The sequence below is a fragment of the Ranitomeya variabilis genome, chromosome 2, assembly GCF_051348905.1.
Source record: "Ranitomeya variabilis isolate aRanVar5 chromosome 2, aRanVar5.hap1, whole genome shotgun sequence".
In the NCBI taxonomy this organism is placed as follows: Eukaryota; Metazoa; Chordata; class Amphibia; order Anura; family Dendrobatidae; genus Ranitomeya; species Ranitomeya variabilis.
Genome location: NC_135233.1, coordinates 85,951,630 through 85,969,782, shown reverse-complemented (window position 1 = coordinate 85,969,782; position 18,153 = coordinate 85,951,630). Strand labels below are relative to the sequence as shown.

Genomic DNA, 18,153 nt, shown 5'->3' with positions numbered 1-18,153 from the left:
CCATGGTTGTGCAGTTCTTGGTGCTGCTTTACAGCTTGTGACCAAGATGTGACCTCTCCTCATCAGCCTGAAGAGAGAGGAGGGAGAGGAGGGAGGGGTTTGGGTGGGTTTTGGAGTGGGTGTGCTAAGTTCGGGCTTAGAGGACAGTGCAAAGCATCATGGAACTTGTAGTATTAGGGCACAATAAGGAAGTAGTCGATTAACCCCATGAGAGCTGAATCCAGCACTGAAGATGTGCTGCTACAGCATGATAACAGGTAATATTGTTAAAATAAACACAGTAGATGTTTTCAGTGGCACATAATAGCAAGATTTATGAAAAAAAAAAAAAAACTTTATAGTAGTGGACAACTTCTTTAAGGTCTGTTTACGCTGACCAATTGACAGCCAATCAGTAATTGTTTACCTAAAGGATGTCACTATTCTGTTTAGATACACTGACTACGGTAAACAATAAGCTCTGAACAATCTGTAAGAGATCATTCCGTGCACATAAGCTGCAATTGTTCTCAGCAGCACAATCTCTGTTTATACACAGTGATTCTTCGCCAAGAAAGATGATTCTGTACAAAAGATCATTTCATCTGATGAATGTGCGTTTTGATCAGCAGTTTACAATGAAAGTTTATTGTGAAACAAGCGTTCTTAAGAATGATTATTCATTATAACCCTTCAGTGTAAATGCACCTTTAAATTGCTTAGTCTCTATTTGAGAGATAGCTTACATCAGCAGCAACCTTCCCCCATTATCCTGTCTATAATTTAGAGAAAGTAGCCTATCTAGCACCTTTTTCAGTGGGCTAATGGGTAAAGTGAGCTCTTGTGAAGAGTGACATGCCTGACATGCAAGAAGAAACATTACCTCCTAGACCCCAGTCAGAAGCCTCTCATACAGTCAAATCAGATCTCTTGCTTTGCATTGAGGAGGGGTAACACCCCAAAACACCATGTCTGGAAATTGAGATTCTGGTTTGGCTTTTATCCTACGTCATGTGACTTGTTAAAGGGTCAATATTGACTTTTAGGATTGCTACTTCCAATAGGTGGTGCTAGAGTTCTAGTCCTCTTCCACTCTGAAGAGACAATTTGCATTTTTCATTTCCCAGAGGAGCATTAGGGCAGTGAGAATCTGGAATTCCTTGCCTGAGGAGGTGGTGATGGCGAACTCAGTCGAGGGGTTCAAGAGAGGCCTGGATGTCTTCCTGGAGCGTAACAATATTGTATCTTACAGTTATTAGGTTCTTTAGAAGGACGTCGATCTGGGGATTTATTCTACAGAATATAGGCTGAACTGGAGGGACAAATGTCTTTTTTCAGCCTTGTTAACTATGTTACTATGTTACATTGCATAGCCTAGAAGTCTCCATACACTGGCATGTTATTCTCCACAAGAAGAAACATTACTCCTTAGACTCTAGTCAGAGGCCTCTCATACAGCCAAATGAGATCTCATGCTTTCCACTGAGGAGAGGCAACACCCCAAAACACGTCTGCAAATTGGGTTTCTGGTTTATATATAGCATAGTCATATAGCAAGACCCTATAAAGGGTCAATATTGATTTTTAGGTTTGCTACTTCCAATAGGAGTACAACTACTCAATTTTCCATACCCTTTATATTTATTCATTAGCAAAATCTAGAGATAAACTGGATTTGTTTCTTGCACAGAATCTAAATAGATGTTAGTATTGTCTTTCCCTTTAAATGTCTATTGTAAACTCGATAACATCAGATTAACCACTCTGGATAGGGCTGTTAAATAACTTCTCTGTACGCCAACAAACATTAACGAAGGCTCAGTCACCGTGCCAAGTTTTCAGCTGATTATTCAACTCATTGCCCCTGTTTACATTGTGAATTTCACATATTTGTTATAGTAAATCTTTGCTATTTAGTTTGTAAATTGCCCGTGTAGGAAATTGAAAGTCTTGTGCTAAGCTCTTCTGGTGATGATAAATGTCTTCCTACACGACGGCCCGGCTTCTGTTCTACGGTACCTGTCTTCTCAAGGCTCGTGTTATTAGGACCCGGGCTGTCTGCAGTCCTTATGAGAGTCAGTATTGAGGACGACATAAATATGAATTACTGAACCCGTTAGGAGAAAATTGAGACATAATTTGTGTCTTTCTCATTATTAAAATGACTTCTTTCTTGGAATTGCATTTCTAGGCTGGAAGATGGAAGGTCTAATAAACAGGGTGAGAAATATTCTGTTTGGAAATGTGAGCGATAATTTGGTATAATAAATCCCCATCTTTCCTTTTCAATCCAGATTAGCTTGTGTGAACATTAGTCTGGTGCCTGGCGAACGGCTAATCCATCTATTAGCAATGTATCACATGTAATTACTTCCCATCTTTTACTAAAGAGCAGATTCTGCTCAGACCCTAATGTGAAACTGTATCCGCACAGGACATCTCCAGATTTCCCGGCTCACTTTTACATGAATTCCAGTTTATGAGCAATCTTTACAATCACATACAGATGTAGCAGAACTGATGGTATTGAATGTACAGCACAAAAGCCGAGCTGGCCGGTTATTATCTCTGTGTTTACCTGTTTCCAGTAAGATCTGTAACATTCACAGATATGGTATGAAGGGTTATGCCAATAACACAGGACAGAATGTGAAAATCCCCTTCATAGTTCTCCGTTTAATAGTGATATACTACAGATCTCTGCACAATGGGTGATCAGGAGCCCCACAGAGGAAGGAACTGTGCCAAAAATCATTATAAAGAGGAACCGTCTTTTTAATTTTTATTTTATAAATCAATAGTACTTATGTAAATAAGAAACTTTGTAATATATTTTTATCAGAAAAATCAGCTTTTTCCCATCCTGGACTGATGATTCATTCTCAAAAGTCTCAATTCATGGGGAAATATGCATTCAGTGAATACAGATTTTACATTACTGAGATGAGAGATGACGGTTGCAACTGATGAGATTCTATCGGTAGAATCTCCTATATCAGTAATATAAAAATCTGTATGCAATGAAGACAGATTTAATCCGAGAATGGAGACTTTTGAAAATGAAAGATCAATGCAGGATGAGAAAGAAGCAGATTTCACTGATAAGATATATTACAAAGCTCCTTATTTTCACATGTACTATTGATTTATGCAATAAAAAGTAAAACAATGGTTACGCATTAATTGCATAGGATGGCCTACAGTTCCCTGCACTACTGAGGCTGGGAGCACACGAGTGAAAGAAATGGTCATTGTATTAAAGGGATAATATAGCACATACTCACTAAAAACTGAGCAGTCCGTCCCACACAGTTAAGGGCAACTTTAAACTGTTGTGGGGGATAAATGTTATTTCATCAGAACTTGCTGCACAATGTCTATGTCTGACTCTAGTTCCTCCCTCTTTTCCCCTCCCAGTAGAAATTCTGTATCTGCGATTAGTTCCTGCCTCTTCCTCTCCCCTTCCCTATTCATAAAATCCAACAAGCAGCAGAATGTCAGTGTCTGCCTCTAGTTCTTTCTTCTTTTCCCCTCCTCTCTCCATAGAATCTCCTGAGCAGCAGAATTTCTGTGTCTTCGATTAGTTCTTCCCTCCATAAAATCTAGCGAGCTGCAGAATGTCAATGTCTGCCTCTAGTTCTTTCCTCTTTTCCTCTCCTCTCTCCATAGAATCTTATGATTAGGAACGTTTCTGTGATTAGTTCCTCCTTCTTCCTCTCCCCTTCCCTCTCCTCCATAGAATCTTATGAGCAGCAATTGTCATCTCTTATCTCCGTAATGGTGAAACCTTCCTTCACTGAACACAGATTTTACCCATGAATTTAGAGTGAGTGATCAGTGGAGGAGAAGAAAAAAAAGCAGATTTCTCTGATAAGATATATTGCAAAGATTCTTAGCTTCACTTGTACTATTGGTGTATTGATAAAAAAAAAACTTTGGTCGCTCTGATACTGTTTTACCAACTATAATGTATACAAATTAGCAACTTTATTAATTGCTCATGAAAAAAAAATTATCTAAAGGCAATACAATCGTACAAATATTGCTAATATTAATAGCCAAAGGAAGAAGCTTAAAAATCTGAAAAGTAAAGATTTGCATATACAGCTCTGGCAAAAATTAAGAGACCACTGCAAAACGTTCAGTTTGTCTGATTTTTCCCTTTATAGTTATATTTTGAGTAAAATGTAAATTGTTCTTTTATTCTATAAACTTCTGACAACATGTCTCCGAATTTCCAAACAATACATTTTGTAATTTTTTTCTGAAAAGGAGAAATGGTCAAAATTAAAAAAAAAAACAGTGCTTTCAGACTTCAAATAATGTAAAGAAAACAAGTTCATAATCATTTAGAAACAACAATTCTAATGTTTTAACTCAGGAAGAGTTCAGAAATCAATATTTTGTGGAATAACCATGATTTTTAATCACAGCTTTCATGCGTCTTGGCATGCTTTCCACCAGTCTTTCACACCGCTTCTGGTGCAAAAATGTAAGCAGTTCTTCTTTGTTTGATGGCTTGTGACTATCCATCAGCCTCTTGATTACATTCCAGAGGTTTTCAATGGGGTTCAGGTCTGGAGATTGGGCTGCCCATGACAGGGTTTTGATGTGGTGGTCTCTTAATTTTTGCCAGACCTGTATGTAAGATGATAATCTTTTTAGTATACTTTTTTTTATTACATAAGACACATTGTGCAATTAGTATTTATTAAAGTGGCATATTTTTATTGGATTTTTGGCCCAGCATGTGTTTGTCTTTTTAGATGGTTGGTATGTTTAATGGGCATTATGAACTTAGGGACTTGGGAGATGAAATGTGGATAATTCCATGTTACTAATGAGTAGATTAAGGATCCAAAGCCAGGAGTTATGTCCTGAGAAAAAAGTGTGTGTACGTGTAGATTAAAAACCGCTATTTTACAAACTCCTGTCTTTGAATCATTTGGCTTTGGATCCTTAATCTACTCATCAGCAGTGTGGAATAATCCACATTTCCACTGCCACATCCTTTGTATTGGTCAGATGACCCGTGGATCCGCAGTAGCTGTAGTCTCTATACCTTTATTTCTCCTTGCTCCTAAGTCATGTGACAAGGCTCGTTAAAGGGTCAACATTGACTGTTAGGATTGATACCTCCAATAGGTGGCACTAGAGTTCTAGTTCTCTTCCTCTCTGAAGAGACAATTTGTATAAATGTTATGCATCACTCACTAATATGAACCAACAGATTTTACTGCATTGATAAAAACAAACAATAAAACTGAACTGAGAGATGCAACACTTGGAAGTGCTGTCTATTATGGAGATAGGGTCTGGACAATGTATTGTTCTCACTAAATAATGGAGTAGATAGGGTAGAGTAACTGGGGCATGGATGAAAAAAGTGGAACACCAACAAGCCACTTTATCTTGGCTAGGGTTCTTAGATATAGAGGGAGGAGGAAACTATGAATTTACCCAAGGTGAAAGTTAGATTTACCCCAAGTGAAAGTAAGCCTAGAACAATATATTACACATATTTATGAATAATGGGCTTATTTTGATTGAAATTCTCTCAAGTTAGTTTGCATTTAAAAATAACTGTTATTATGCATTGCCTATATAGCACCATCATATTTCACAGCGCTTTACATACATTATCATCGCTGTCCCCATTGGGGCTCACAATCTAGTTTCCCTATAAGAATGTCTTTAGAGTGTGAGAGGGAACCAGAGAACCTGGGGGAAATTCATTCAGACATGGGGAGAACATACAAACTCCTTACAGATGTTGTCTTTGGTGGGATTTGAATCCAGGACCCCATTTTTTAATATCAGGATTATACAGTCAATTCTAAAGATTTTGAGACTTATAATAAGAAATGGAGATTCTTTAGATAAAATTCTAGCTTTATTTAATCTTCATTAAAAAGTGACCATGGATTAAAAGTGAAGGTCCCAGACGCACAACACCTTATGTGTTTCCTACATTACTTTCCTTACTCATAGGTATAAGATCAGTGCACCTATCTCCAATCTCAAATTCTATGGACATTCCTGTGGTATCATGGGGAGCTGATGTTTTCTTTTTTGCAGTTATGAGGCTTACACAAACTTGGGTTTTCTCAAAGTTTGATGCTTCTGTTTTTATAGAGGCAATTTACAAGTGATGAAGATCGGATGAATTGCCAAAAAATTTCAAAAGTCATTCCTTGCCATGAAATTTAACTTAAAACCCCATTTCCATAGAATTTCAGCCCAGCCACAAAATGACCTTCAATGATATTCTCATTAGCTGAGGACAAAATTTTAATACAGGCAAGGCAGTTGATACCACTCTGATATACTGATTGAAGGGGCTGGTGCTTGAAATTATTGTCTTCTTTTGTTAACAAGAAAACACAGGCAGTCATCATTGCTTTTCATCAAAAGGGCTGTACAGTCAAGATGTGAGGGGAGTGGTGGAATCACTGTGCCGTGGTTCGAGGAGAGCCTGGAGGGGTGTGACTAGGTGAACACCTGACTTTTCACTAGAGCCCTTGATGGTGGGGTTAGGCTTGGCTCCAGATGGATACCAGGTGCTACTGCCGGACAGACATCGAACACAAGGCAGCTAACCTCCATAGGACAGGAAGCTGGAACAGCTCAGGTGGAGAGTACAACTGATACAGGCAGGCACGGCAGGAACATGGATACCACAGAGGCAGATGGGTACGACTGGTGTACAGATAGGCATATGCGGGCTGGTCCAGCTGATTTACAGTCTGGCATGGCTGGTGCAGGTGGGTCCGGCTGATATGCATATTGGCGCAGCAGGTGCAGGCGGGTCCTGCTGATTTACAGACTGGCATGGCAGGTGCTGGCTTATCCGGCTGATATACAGACCGGCACAGCAGGTGCAGGCAGGTCCAACTTATATACAGACTGACAAGGCAGATACTAGCATGGAAGTTAGGTACGGACAGATACTAGGGGAACAAGTGGGAATTAACGGACAGGGACCTGAGAACTAGCAAGCGTGTTATTGAACTAACAACGTTGTAAAGGCACCTCCATGCAGGTGGAGGTGCCTTAAGTATTAAGTTTCTCCCAGCATTGGTTGGGGACACTTTAGAACTTTAGGACTGTGAGCATGGCCCCTTTAAGAAAGAAGGAGAATTGCTTGGGGAACTGTGGGCCATGTGCATAACAGTGTAGCAGCTGACGAGGAAGAAGGAGGGTGTGTGAGTCAGTGTCCCTTCCGAGAGGGGCAACATGCAATGACACAGGCAGTACACAGGGACATTGTAGCTTGTAAGAATGCTCTTAAGTAAACTATTTATCAGATCATGAACTTCAAAAAGAGAGGTTTTATTGCTGTGAAGACGGCTTCAGGGCAGCCAAAAAAGTTGTGCAAGTGCCAGGATGGTCTCATAAAGAGGTTTCATCTACGGAATTGGTTCAACACCAGTGCAGAGCTTGCTCTGAAATGGTAGCACGCAGGTGTCTTTGCATACAGTATGCACATACAGTGAGGCGAATGGTTTTGGGCTCTAGGCTGGTGTCAAGAAAGGCAGCAAAGAAGCCACTTCTCTCGAAGGACAGACTGACTTTCCATAGGAAATACAGAGAGTGGACTGCAGCCGAGTGGGGTTAATTTTTTTCTCTGATGAAGCTCCCTCCAGATTGGTTGGGACATCTGGAAGAATGTTTGTCCAGAGAAGAAAAGATGAGCGCTACCATGAGTCTTGTGTTATGCCAACAGTAAAGCATTCATGTGTGGTGGCCTTTCATCTATGGGGTGGGCTCGCTCACAATTTTGCCTAAGAACACTGCCATTAATAAAGACTTCTCCCAATGATCCAGGAACAATGTTTTTTTCCAGCATGATGTAGACCATGTCACAAGGCAAAAGTAATAGCTAAGTGGCTTGGTGAGCAAAACATTGAAAGTTTGGGTCCATGACCAGGAAACTCCCCAGATCTCAATCCCATTCAAAAAGCAGGTAGACAAGCAAAAGCACAGAGATTTTGATAAACTCCAAACACTGTTTAGGCAAAAATGGGCGGTCATCAGTCAGTATTTGGCCCAGACACTGATATCCAGCTGCCAGTGGAAATTGCAGAAGTCTTAAAAAATGATGGTCAACACTGTAAATGTTAAATCTTTACATAAACTTGATGTATTTATCTATTAAGGTTTAAAAACATGTGAAATTGCTTAAATTTGTACAGCGGCAATCACAGAAGCATTCAACTAAAAGAACAAAAAATAATGAAGCAGAAAACTTTTTGAAAAACAAAATTTGTCAGTCTTAAAACTTTTGTCCATAAATTCACAATATTTTTGCAGCGATTATTAAAGTAATTCCACCAGCCTCATAATGTTTACGAGATCTGTTTAATAATGTATGCAGTTTGCATTAAGAAATATGGTGAGAGATCCTCTTTGAGAATATTTGTGTTGTCTCACAGGTAAGAGGAGCATAATGTTCACATCTCTGTTTTCTCCTTCCCATGCAACATAAAAATATTTGCTTGGCTACATAGACAGACCTAACTAAACATCTTATGGCTCTTGTACTTCAGCTAAAGCATGTTTATTTTATTTCTACTTAGGAGTGGACAGATGAGATTTTCAGTCTGGCAACAAATTTGCTGGCACAGAACATGTCCCGTGATGCATTTCTGGAAAAAGCGTAAGTAGTTTCAATATTTATTGCAAGCAGTGCTGCTACTTTCCAAGCTAATTTCCATGTTCTTACGTTAGATAATTTATACTCCATTGTTTATCCTTAAATACGATGTTACTTGTGTAAACATCACTTTTCCTCTTGGAAGTATCTGGGAGTATGATAAGTTTCAGACAGGCAGAAAGTCAGAATGTAGCCTGAAAAATAGAGCTTTTGTAAAGACTTGATTACATTTTCTAATCCAAGAACATAGAAGTACTGTTTTCATGGTGTTTTGGACATAGAGAGAGAAGTAATCGAATGTTGTAAGTAAATTCGGAAGTTGAGGAGATGGTCAACAGTTGAAAATATAGAGTGATATGTTTCTTATGTACTTTACAGACTTATTCAGTTTTGGTTTAAGTGCATGCTTTCATTCTTGTAAATTGTGGCCAGTTTGACATATTACATGTGCCGTGGTAAAAGACTACTTTTTCATTGTCACCCACACTATGTTCCTGGAGACTGTAGCATACTTAATGAAACTAGAACATGTAGAGGGACATTGTAGAGGGATCATCCTTTTTCTCAGTTGCACATGAAAACACAAGAAGCAATGGAATAAAACTGAAAGGGAGAAGATACAGATTAGATATTAGAAAATATTTTTGACAGTAAGTGTGATCAATGAGTGGAGTAGGCTGCCACAAGAGGTGGTGAGTTCTCCTTAAGGGAAGTCTTCAAACAGAGGCTGGACAGACATCTGTCTGAGATGGTTTAGTGACTCCTGCATTGAGCAGGGAGTTGGACACGATGACCCTGGAGGTCCCTTCCAACTCTATCATTCTATGAGTTATAGCACCACTTCAATTCTAAGTCCCCTACCCTCGCTCTTATATGTACGATCCGCCATCTTCACCTTCTATCGCCACCACTCCCATCGGTCTCCAGCAGTTTGCGACCTGCCAGATTGCTCCAGTGTTTACTGGGTGATCCGGAGGTCACTTTTCAATGCATGTGTATGAGAGCTGACTTCCATCCAGTCAGAAGTTGCTGTCAAAGCATGGTGCCACAGGACCAAAGCAGCATCAGTAGAAGATGAAGAAGGCGATGGGCAAGTATAAGTTTAATACTATGGTCAGGGACCGTAGATTAGAAGCACCACTCCAGCACTAAAAAAAGAATTCTGGAGTGATGCTTTAACCCCTTTCCGACAGTGGGCATAAATTTATGCCATGTCCCTTTGATGTGGGCTCCGGCGGTGAGCCCACATCTTTCCTGGCACATATCAGCTGTTTTGAACAGCTGACATGTGCCAGGAACAGCCGCGGGTGGAATCACGATCCACCTATAGCTATTAACCGATTAAATGCCGTTGTCAAACTCTGACAGCAGAATTTAAAATGTGCTTCAGGCAATCGTGCCAGAAACCCGCCCATCGGTGACCCCTGTCACGTGACTGCGGGTCACCGATGGGTTGGCATGACAACCAAAGGTCTCCTGGAGACCTCTATGGTTGTCAGTGCCGGATTTCTATGAGTGCCGCCCGGTTGGCAGCGCTCATAGCATGTGAGCTTTTCTTCTACATACAGGTGATTTGATCATCGCCTGTATGTAGCAGAGCCGATCAGGTTATGGCAGCTTCTAGTCTCCTATGGATACTATTAAAGCATGGAAAAAGTGAAAAAAAAATGTTTTTTAAAAAATAAAAGTAAAAAATATAAAAGTTCAAATCACCCCCCTTTCACCCAATTCAAAATAAAACAATAAAAAAAAAATCAAACATACACATATTTGGTATCACCGCGTTCAGAATCGCCCAATCTATCAATAAAGAAAAAAGAATTAACCTGATTGCTAAACGGCGAATAAAAGATCATATCTGCACCAAAATGGTATCATTAAAAACATCAGTACAAAAAATAAGCCCTCACTCAACCCGAGATTATGATAAATGGAGACGCTACGGGTATCGGAAAATGGCACAATTTTTTTTTTTTTTAACAAAGTTTGGAATTTTTTTTACCACTTAGATAAAAAAGAACCTAGACATGTTTGGTGTCTATGGACTCGTAATCACCTGGAGAATCATAATGTCAGGTCATTTTTAGCAGTTAGTGAACCTAGTGGAAAATCAAAACAAAAAACAAGTGTGGGATTGCACTTTTTTTGCAATTTCACCGCACTTGGAATTTGTTTCCCGTTTTTGAGTACAAGACATGGTAAAACCAATGGTGTCGAGCAAAAGTACAACTAGTCTATCAAAAAACAAGCCCTCACATGGTCATTTTGACCAAAAAAATAAAAAAGTTATGGCTCTGGGAAGAAGGGGAGCAAAAAATGAAAATGCAAAACCAAAAATACTTCTGGTCATTAAGGGGTTAAGCAGGAATGTAGTCGGGGTAGCCAATAAACCACTAAGCAGTATGTGCAGCATAAAGGGGTATCTTTTGATATCTTTCTAATATAACTGTTTATAGCTTACTGACAAACTTTTCTTCAAAAGATCGCCATTTTGAATATATTAGCACTCACGGGTACAAGGAGCTCCACTTACCGCTTTTGCCTGACATAGTAGAGTGTATCCTTTCTTGGTTCATCATCAATGCTGTGTATAAAGGTTGCTGGCTGACTATTCATTTTAATAGCAAAGCAATCCCTTTATTGTTAAAAGCATTGCATAGACAGAGAGAGGGGCTGGCTTTGCTTCAGCCAGCCCCTTTCATCAACAGCGTTGATAAAGTGCTAACCCAGGAAACTCCCTCCTGTGTTAATTGCAAGCAAAAATGGAGCTGCAGGACAAAGGAACTTGCTAAAATCTGCATATAGTGGCACTTGAAAAGTATGATGGCTCAGTGGTTAGCACTGCAGCCTTGCAGCACTGGAGTCCAGGTTCAAATCCCACCACAGACAACATCTGCAAGGAGTTTGTAAGTTCTTCCCATGTTTGCGTGGGTTTCCTCAGGGTTCTCCAGTTTGTTTGCACAGTCCGAAGACATACTGATAGGGAAATTAGATTATGGGTCTCAATGGGGACAGTGATGCTAATGTCTGGAAAGCGTTGCGTAATTAATGGCATTATATACCGTATTTTTCAGATTATAAGACCCACTTTTTTCCCCAAAATATGGGAGGAAAATGGAGGTGCGTCTTATAATGCAGATATACCTTACTGGTACAATTCCTACAGGCTGGGATGAGGGGATATAGGGGTGTCCAGAGGTGCTGCGGGTGCCTGACAGTGCTGCAGGGGCTCTGCCGACATTTTGGGAAAGGCCAGAGCCACCGCAGTTCCATGGTTTCCTATGTGGCGGACTTCGGGAAAATGGCTGCCAGGGGACGGCACATGCGCAGATGGAGATCTCGGCACCGAGATCTCGGGAGATGAGATCTAATCTCCCGAGATCTCCATATATATAAAAGCCATCAAAGCATATTTTTTGTGAAAGGGAATAAACCTAGTAAGTAAAAAAAAAATTCTAATGTAGTCAAAAATGTTAGTAGACAATAGGCCTATTTACATGGGCCAATAACTGGGGAACCCAACTTATAGCCAGTCTAAACAGGACAGCAAACAGCTAACAAACCAGCAAATTGCTCATTTGGCAAGTACGATGATTTTTAAGTAAGCCCATTGTCCTGCGTGAATAGATGATGTGTTGCCGATAGCATGCTATCCTATACATACAGAATGATCGTATTTCCAATGTTTCTGTGCACATGGGATGATGGTCTAAACTGGCCATTTTGTGATTGGTGATTGTTTTGTATGTAGTCGAGTGGCGGTCACTTAAACGCAATCTCAAGGAACAAAATGGAATGGTGGCCCTTCCCTAGAGACCAGGGACAGACAGAGGAGATGCAGACAAAGATTTATCCCTGTTAATATTGTTGCTACATCCTTTATGTAGACCTTCAGCAGTGCATCAAAATTGTCATTTAAAGATAACAAGATGACTTTTTTAATTCTGTGCTAATCAACGCAACAAAGCAGACAAGTAAGCTGCAGGGAACAGGAAGTGTTAGCCGTATTCTTTGTGCTCTAGTGGCCAGTGTCACTGATAAAGCCCAGCACGCCCCTGCATTCTATAGAGTAGCTGAACTATCACTCACTGTGTCCCGAGGGTCTCGTGAATGTCAAAATCGTGACATCAACACTTTAATGATCAAAGTGTGTACAGGAAGTGGAGATGTGAGACCCATCAGTCGCCTGACCCCTCCGGCCAACCAATAGCCTAAGCAATAGCATATTAAAGTTAAGGCTGTTGATTGGCTACAGCTGTCAGGTGACTAGGGTGTCATCCCATCAGAAGTGATGTTGCCACTACATCAAATCAGTTGCCTCAGCAGTCAAGTGACTGATAGAAGGGATCACCGCCTCCAGCCCTTGGACCGCTAAGGTATTTAAATGCAGGAATGATTGTGTCACATGGACTTATGTCTTTTTACATGAATTAAGGAATTTGCTCCTCAGACTGTGTGGGGGCATCATAACAAACAGCCAGACCCCAATCAGAGGACAATAAAACATGCACACTCCTTATCTATGAACTGTTCCAATATTTATGGACATAAACATTTTAGCACTCTCACATAATGGTAGTTCTGCTTCACGGCACCTGTCTTATCTATGGCATTATTTCTGGGCTGTTTTGTGCATAAATATGTGATTCTCCAGAATTTTTTTAGTCTATGCCTGATGAAGAGACCGGAGTAGTCTCGAAAGCTTGCAATTTATTACCATCTTTTCAGTTAGCCATTAAAAGGTATCAACCACTGAGGACTCTCAATTCTAAATATTTTTCTAGAAATACGTAGACAGCTGAGAAGACGTATTGTCAACATTCCAGAGAAAGAAATCCTTCTCATATTTATAACCTGCCACTTTTATAATAAATAATCAGCAAGTTCCCTAAGTGTTCAGAAAGTGCACATGACATAACAGTGACACAAAGTACAATTTGGGTAATATCAAGCCTTCATTCTGTGTGAGGGAAGATCCTGTGTAGGATTAGAACTTGCCAAGTATTTAACGGCCCTTTCAGCTTTTTGTGTACATAGAGACCCACAGGTGCTCACATTAAATTAGCAAAGGATAAAAGGTCTTCTGCACTATTCTGCTAAAGGAAATGGAAACTCTCGTTGGGAAATAATACAAGTAAAATTCTAAGAAAACATATTATTCATCCTTAGGGCTTGTTCAGACAAGCCTATTATAAGGACTTATGCTGTCAGAGTAAAAACCGGACAGCACACGGACCAGTATAGCTTATTGGCGCTGTTCAGATGACAGTCCTTTCACACAGACTGAATATACGTGTGACAAAAATGACAACGTGTGACAATGACAACAGGCACTATTCACCTCTGTATCTCGGCTGAAATTCACCTACACATGTCTATGGGTGCGCAAAAAAAAAAAATCTGTAAACCCGTATGGATCATCCATAGTGCATCCAAATTTTATGAATACACTGGTATCTATAAACGGCATTTCATCATGTACTTTTGATCCATATATCTGGATATCTTGAGAACATAAAACATTTCTGGGTGAAATGTGGACGATTTTACGAATACTCGTCTGAACCAGGCCTTAGGGCAGGGGTGGGGAATCTTTTTTCTGCCAAGGGCCATTTGGATATTTATACCATCCTTCGGGGGCCGTACAAACTCCACCCACAAAGTACATCCTTGCTGTGGCACTGGTGTCAGGACGTAATCTTTCATTGCATGCCCTTCAGTGTTCCGTAGTGAACACTGCATGTGTGTGCTAACAGAGCAAGAAGAAATTAATGAGTTGGCGGCAATCAAAATACACCTCCCTGCCCAAGAATGCGGTCCCTGAGAATCTGCTCGGGGGCCTGATGAATGGTCATCGAGGGATGTAAATGGCCCTGAGGCCTGAGGTTCCCCACCCCTGCCTTAGGGTATGTGCATTTGCAAGTAGAAGCTGCTTCAAGAAACGCTATTTGTTTAGGGAGGTTTTTTAGGAGATTTTGGTTTCTTGAAGCATTTGGTGGATTTAAAAGAGTTTTATTAGCATTTCTGCAGAATTATTTTTCCTAAAGCTGGTTTTTTTTTGCCACCTTTTGATAGGATAATACCTTAGTTTTAGAGCATTTTTCTTCAGAAGACCCTTCAAAAAAGTGACAGAAGAAAAATCTAAAAAAGACTTAATATATAAGCAGCAAGATGTTTACAAAAGAAATGAATATAAATCTTTTCAAGCATTTTTTGACCTATATTTCTGGTGTTTTCCAAAGCTCCAGAGTAATTACAGTTGTGGCCAAAAGTATTGACACCCCTGCAATTCTGTCAGATAATACTCAGTTTCTTCCTGAAAATGATTGCAAACACAAATTCTTTGGTGGTATTATCTTCATTTAATTTGTCTTAAATGAAAAAACACAAAAGAGAATGAAGCAAAAAGCAAAACATTGATCATTTCACACAAAACTTCAAAAATGGGCCAGACAGAAGTATTGGCACCCTCAGCCTAATACTTGGTTGCACATTCTTTAGCCAAAATAACTGCGACCAACCGCTTCCGGTAACCATCAATGAGTTTCTTACAATGCTCTGCTGGAATTTTAGACCATTCTTCTTTGGCAAACTGCTCCAGGTCCCTGATATTTGAAGGGTGCCTTCTCCAAACTGCCATTTTTAGATCTCTCCACGGGTGTTCTATGGGATTCAGGTCTGGACTCATTGCTGGCCACCTTAGAAGTCTTCAATGCTTTCTCTCAAACCATTTTCTAGTGCTTTTAGAAGTGTGTTTTGGGTCATTGTCCTGCTGGAAGACCCATGACCTCTGAGGGAGACCCAGCTTTCTCACACTGGGCCCTACATTATGCTGCAAAATTTGTTGGTAGTCTTCAGACTACAATAATGCCATGCACACGGTCAAAGCAGTCCAGTGCCAGAGGCAGCAAAGCAACCCCAAAACATCAGGGAACCTCCGCCATGTTTGACTGTAGTGACCGTGTTCTTTTCTTTGAATGCCTCTTTTTTTCTCCTGTAAACTCTATGTTAATGCCTTTGCCCAAAAAACTCTACTTTTGTCTCATCTGACCAGAGAACATTCTTCCAAAACGTTTGAGGCTTTTTCAGGTAAGTTATGGCAAACTCCAGCCTGGCTTTTTTATGTCTCGGGGTAAGAAGTGGGGTCTTCCTGGGTCTCCTACCTGTTATGATCCTTAGTGGCTGAGGATCACAGAATAGACTAGCTAAGTTACTGAACATAGAACAAGCTCTAGGGATGTGGTAACTGGACTGACCGCAACCTGATCCTAACCAAACACACTAAAGGTAGCCGGTGAACGTGCCTAAATTCCTGGATGTCTCGACGCAGCCTGAGAAACTTGCTACCCCTATAGAGAAAGTAAGACCTCACTTGCCTCAGAGAAAAACCCCAAAGATATAGGAAGCCCCCAACAAATAATAACGGTGAGGTAAGGGGAAAATACAAACGTAGAAATGAAAACAGATTCAGCAAATGAGGCCCACTAATACTAGATAGCATAAGACAGACAGGGAACTGTGCGGTCAGTAAAAAACCCTATACAAAATATCCACGCTGAGAATTCAAGAACCCCCACACCAACTAACGGTGTGAGGGGAGAAACTCAGCACCCTAGAGCTACCAGCAAGCAAGGAAATCACATATTAGCAAGCTGGACAAGGACAAATAAATAACCAAGAAACATATTGAACACTGATGAGCTAAAAATAACCAAACAGAAACTTAGCTTCTCTTGGCGAGACTGATAACGAAGGGATTCAGGAGAGATCAAAATAGCACTGAATACATCGACAGCAGGCAACCACTGAAAGTCCAGGTGAGCTAAATAGAAACCAGCTAACAGATAACGAGACAGCTGAACCAGCCTCAGACCTGCAGAATGACACAAAGAGCCACCAGAGGGAGCCCAAATACAGCACTCACACAGTACCACTTGTGACCACAAGAGGGAGCCCAAAAACAGAGTTCACAACAGTACCCCCCCCTTGAGGAGGGGTCACCGAACCCTCATCAAAACCCCCAGGGCGATCAGGATGAGCCACATGGAAGGCATGAACCAAATCGGCCACATGAACATCAGAGGCAACAACCCAGGAATTATCCTCCTGACCATAGCCCTTCCACTTAACCAAATACTGAAGCCTCCGTCTAGAAATACGAGAATCCAAGATCTTCTCCACCACGTACTCCAATTCGCCCTCAACCAGCACCGGGGCAGGGGGCTCAACAGAAGGAACCACAGGCACCACATACCTCCGCAACAAAGACCTATGGAACACATTATGAATGGAAAACGACGCTGGGAGGTCCAAACGAAATGACACCGGGTTAAGGATTTCCAAAATCTTATAAGGACCGATGAAACGAGGCTTGAATTTAGGAGAGGAGACCTTCATAGGAACATACCGAGAAGACAGCCATACCAAATCCCCAATACGAAGTCGGGGACCCACAGCGCGACGGCGGTTGGCAAAGCGCTGAGCCTTCTCCTGTGACAACTTCAAATTGTCCACCACATGGTTCCAAATCTGCTGCAACCTATCCACCACAGAATCCACCCCAGGACAGTCAGAAGGCTCGACCTGACCCGAGGAAAAACGAGGATGAAAACCAGAATTGCAGAAAAAAGGCGAAACCAAAGTAGCAGAACTAGCCCGATTATTAAGGGCAAACTCGGCCAATGGCAAAAAAGTCACCCAATCATCCTGATCAGCAGATACAAAACATCTTAAATAAGTTTCCAAGGTCTGATTAGTTCGCTTGGTTTGGCCATTCGTCTGAGGATGGAAGGCCGACGAAAAAGACAAATCAATGCCCATCTTAGCACAAAAGATCCGCCAAAATCTGGACACAAACTGGGATCCTCTGTCAGACACAATATTTTCAGGGATGCCATGTAAGCGAACCACATTCTGAAAAAATAGAGGAACCAAATTGGAGGAGGAAGGTAACTTAGGCAAGGGCACCAAATGGACCATTTTGGAAAAACGATCACACACCACCCAGATGACAGACATTCTCTGAGAGACTGGAAGATCCGAAATAAAATCCATGGAAATGTGCGTCCAAGGCCTCTTCGGGACAGGCAAAGGCAAAAGCAAACCGCTGGCACAAGAACAGCAAGGCTTAGCCCGAGCACAAATCCCACAGGACTGCACAAAGGAACGCACATCCCGCGACAAGGAAGGCCACCAGAAGGACCTAGCCACCAAATCTCTGGTACCAAAAATCCCAGGATGGCCTGCCAACACCGAAGAATGAACCTCGGAAATAACTCTGCTGGTCCATCTATCTGGGACAAACAGTCTCTCTGGTGGGCAATGGTCAGGTCTATCCGCCTGAAATTTCTGCAGCACTCGTCGCAAATCTGGGGAAATGGCAGACAAAATCACTCCCTCTCTGAGGATACCAGCCGGCTCTGAAACTCCCGGAGAGTCAGGCACAAAACTCCTAGAAAGAGCATCAGCCTTCACGTTCTTCGAACCAGGCAGGTATGAGACCACGAAATCGAAACGGG

General features: G+C 41.2%; 1 protein-coding gene across 1 annotated transcript in view; it reads left to right on the top strand.

The window, feature by feature from the left end:
* PLCB1 (phospholipase C beta 1) overlaps positions 1–18,153 on the top strand; it is a 1,010,585-nt gene that overhangs the window by 535,152 nt on the left and 457,280 nt on the right. Inside the window, exon 5 of the mRNA XM_077282634.1 lies at positions 8,559–8,638. Coding sequence (XP_077138749.1) covers positions 8,559–8,638 — 80 coding nt within the window. The remainder of the gene's footprint in view (positions 1–8,558; positions 8,639–18,153) is intronic.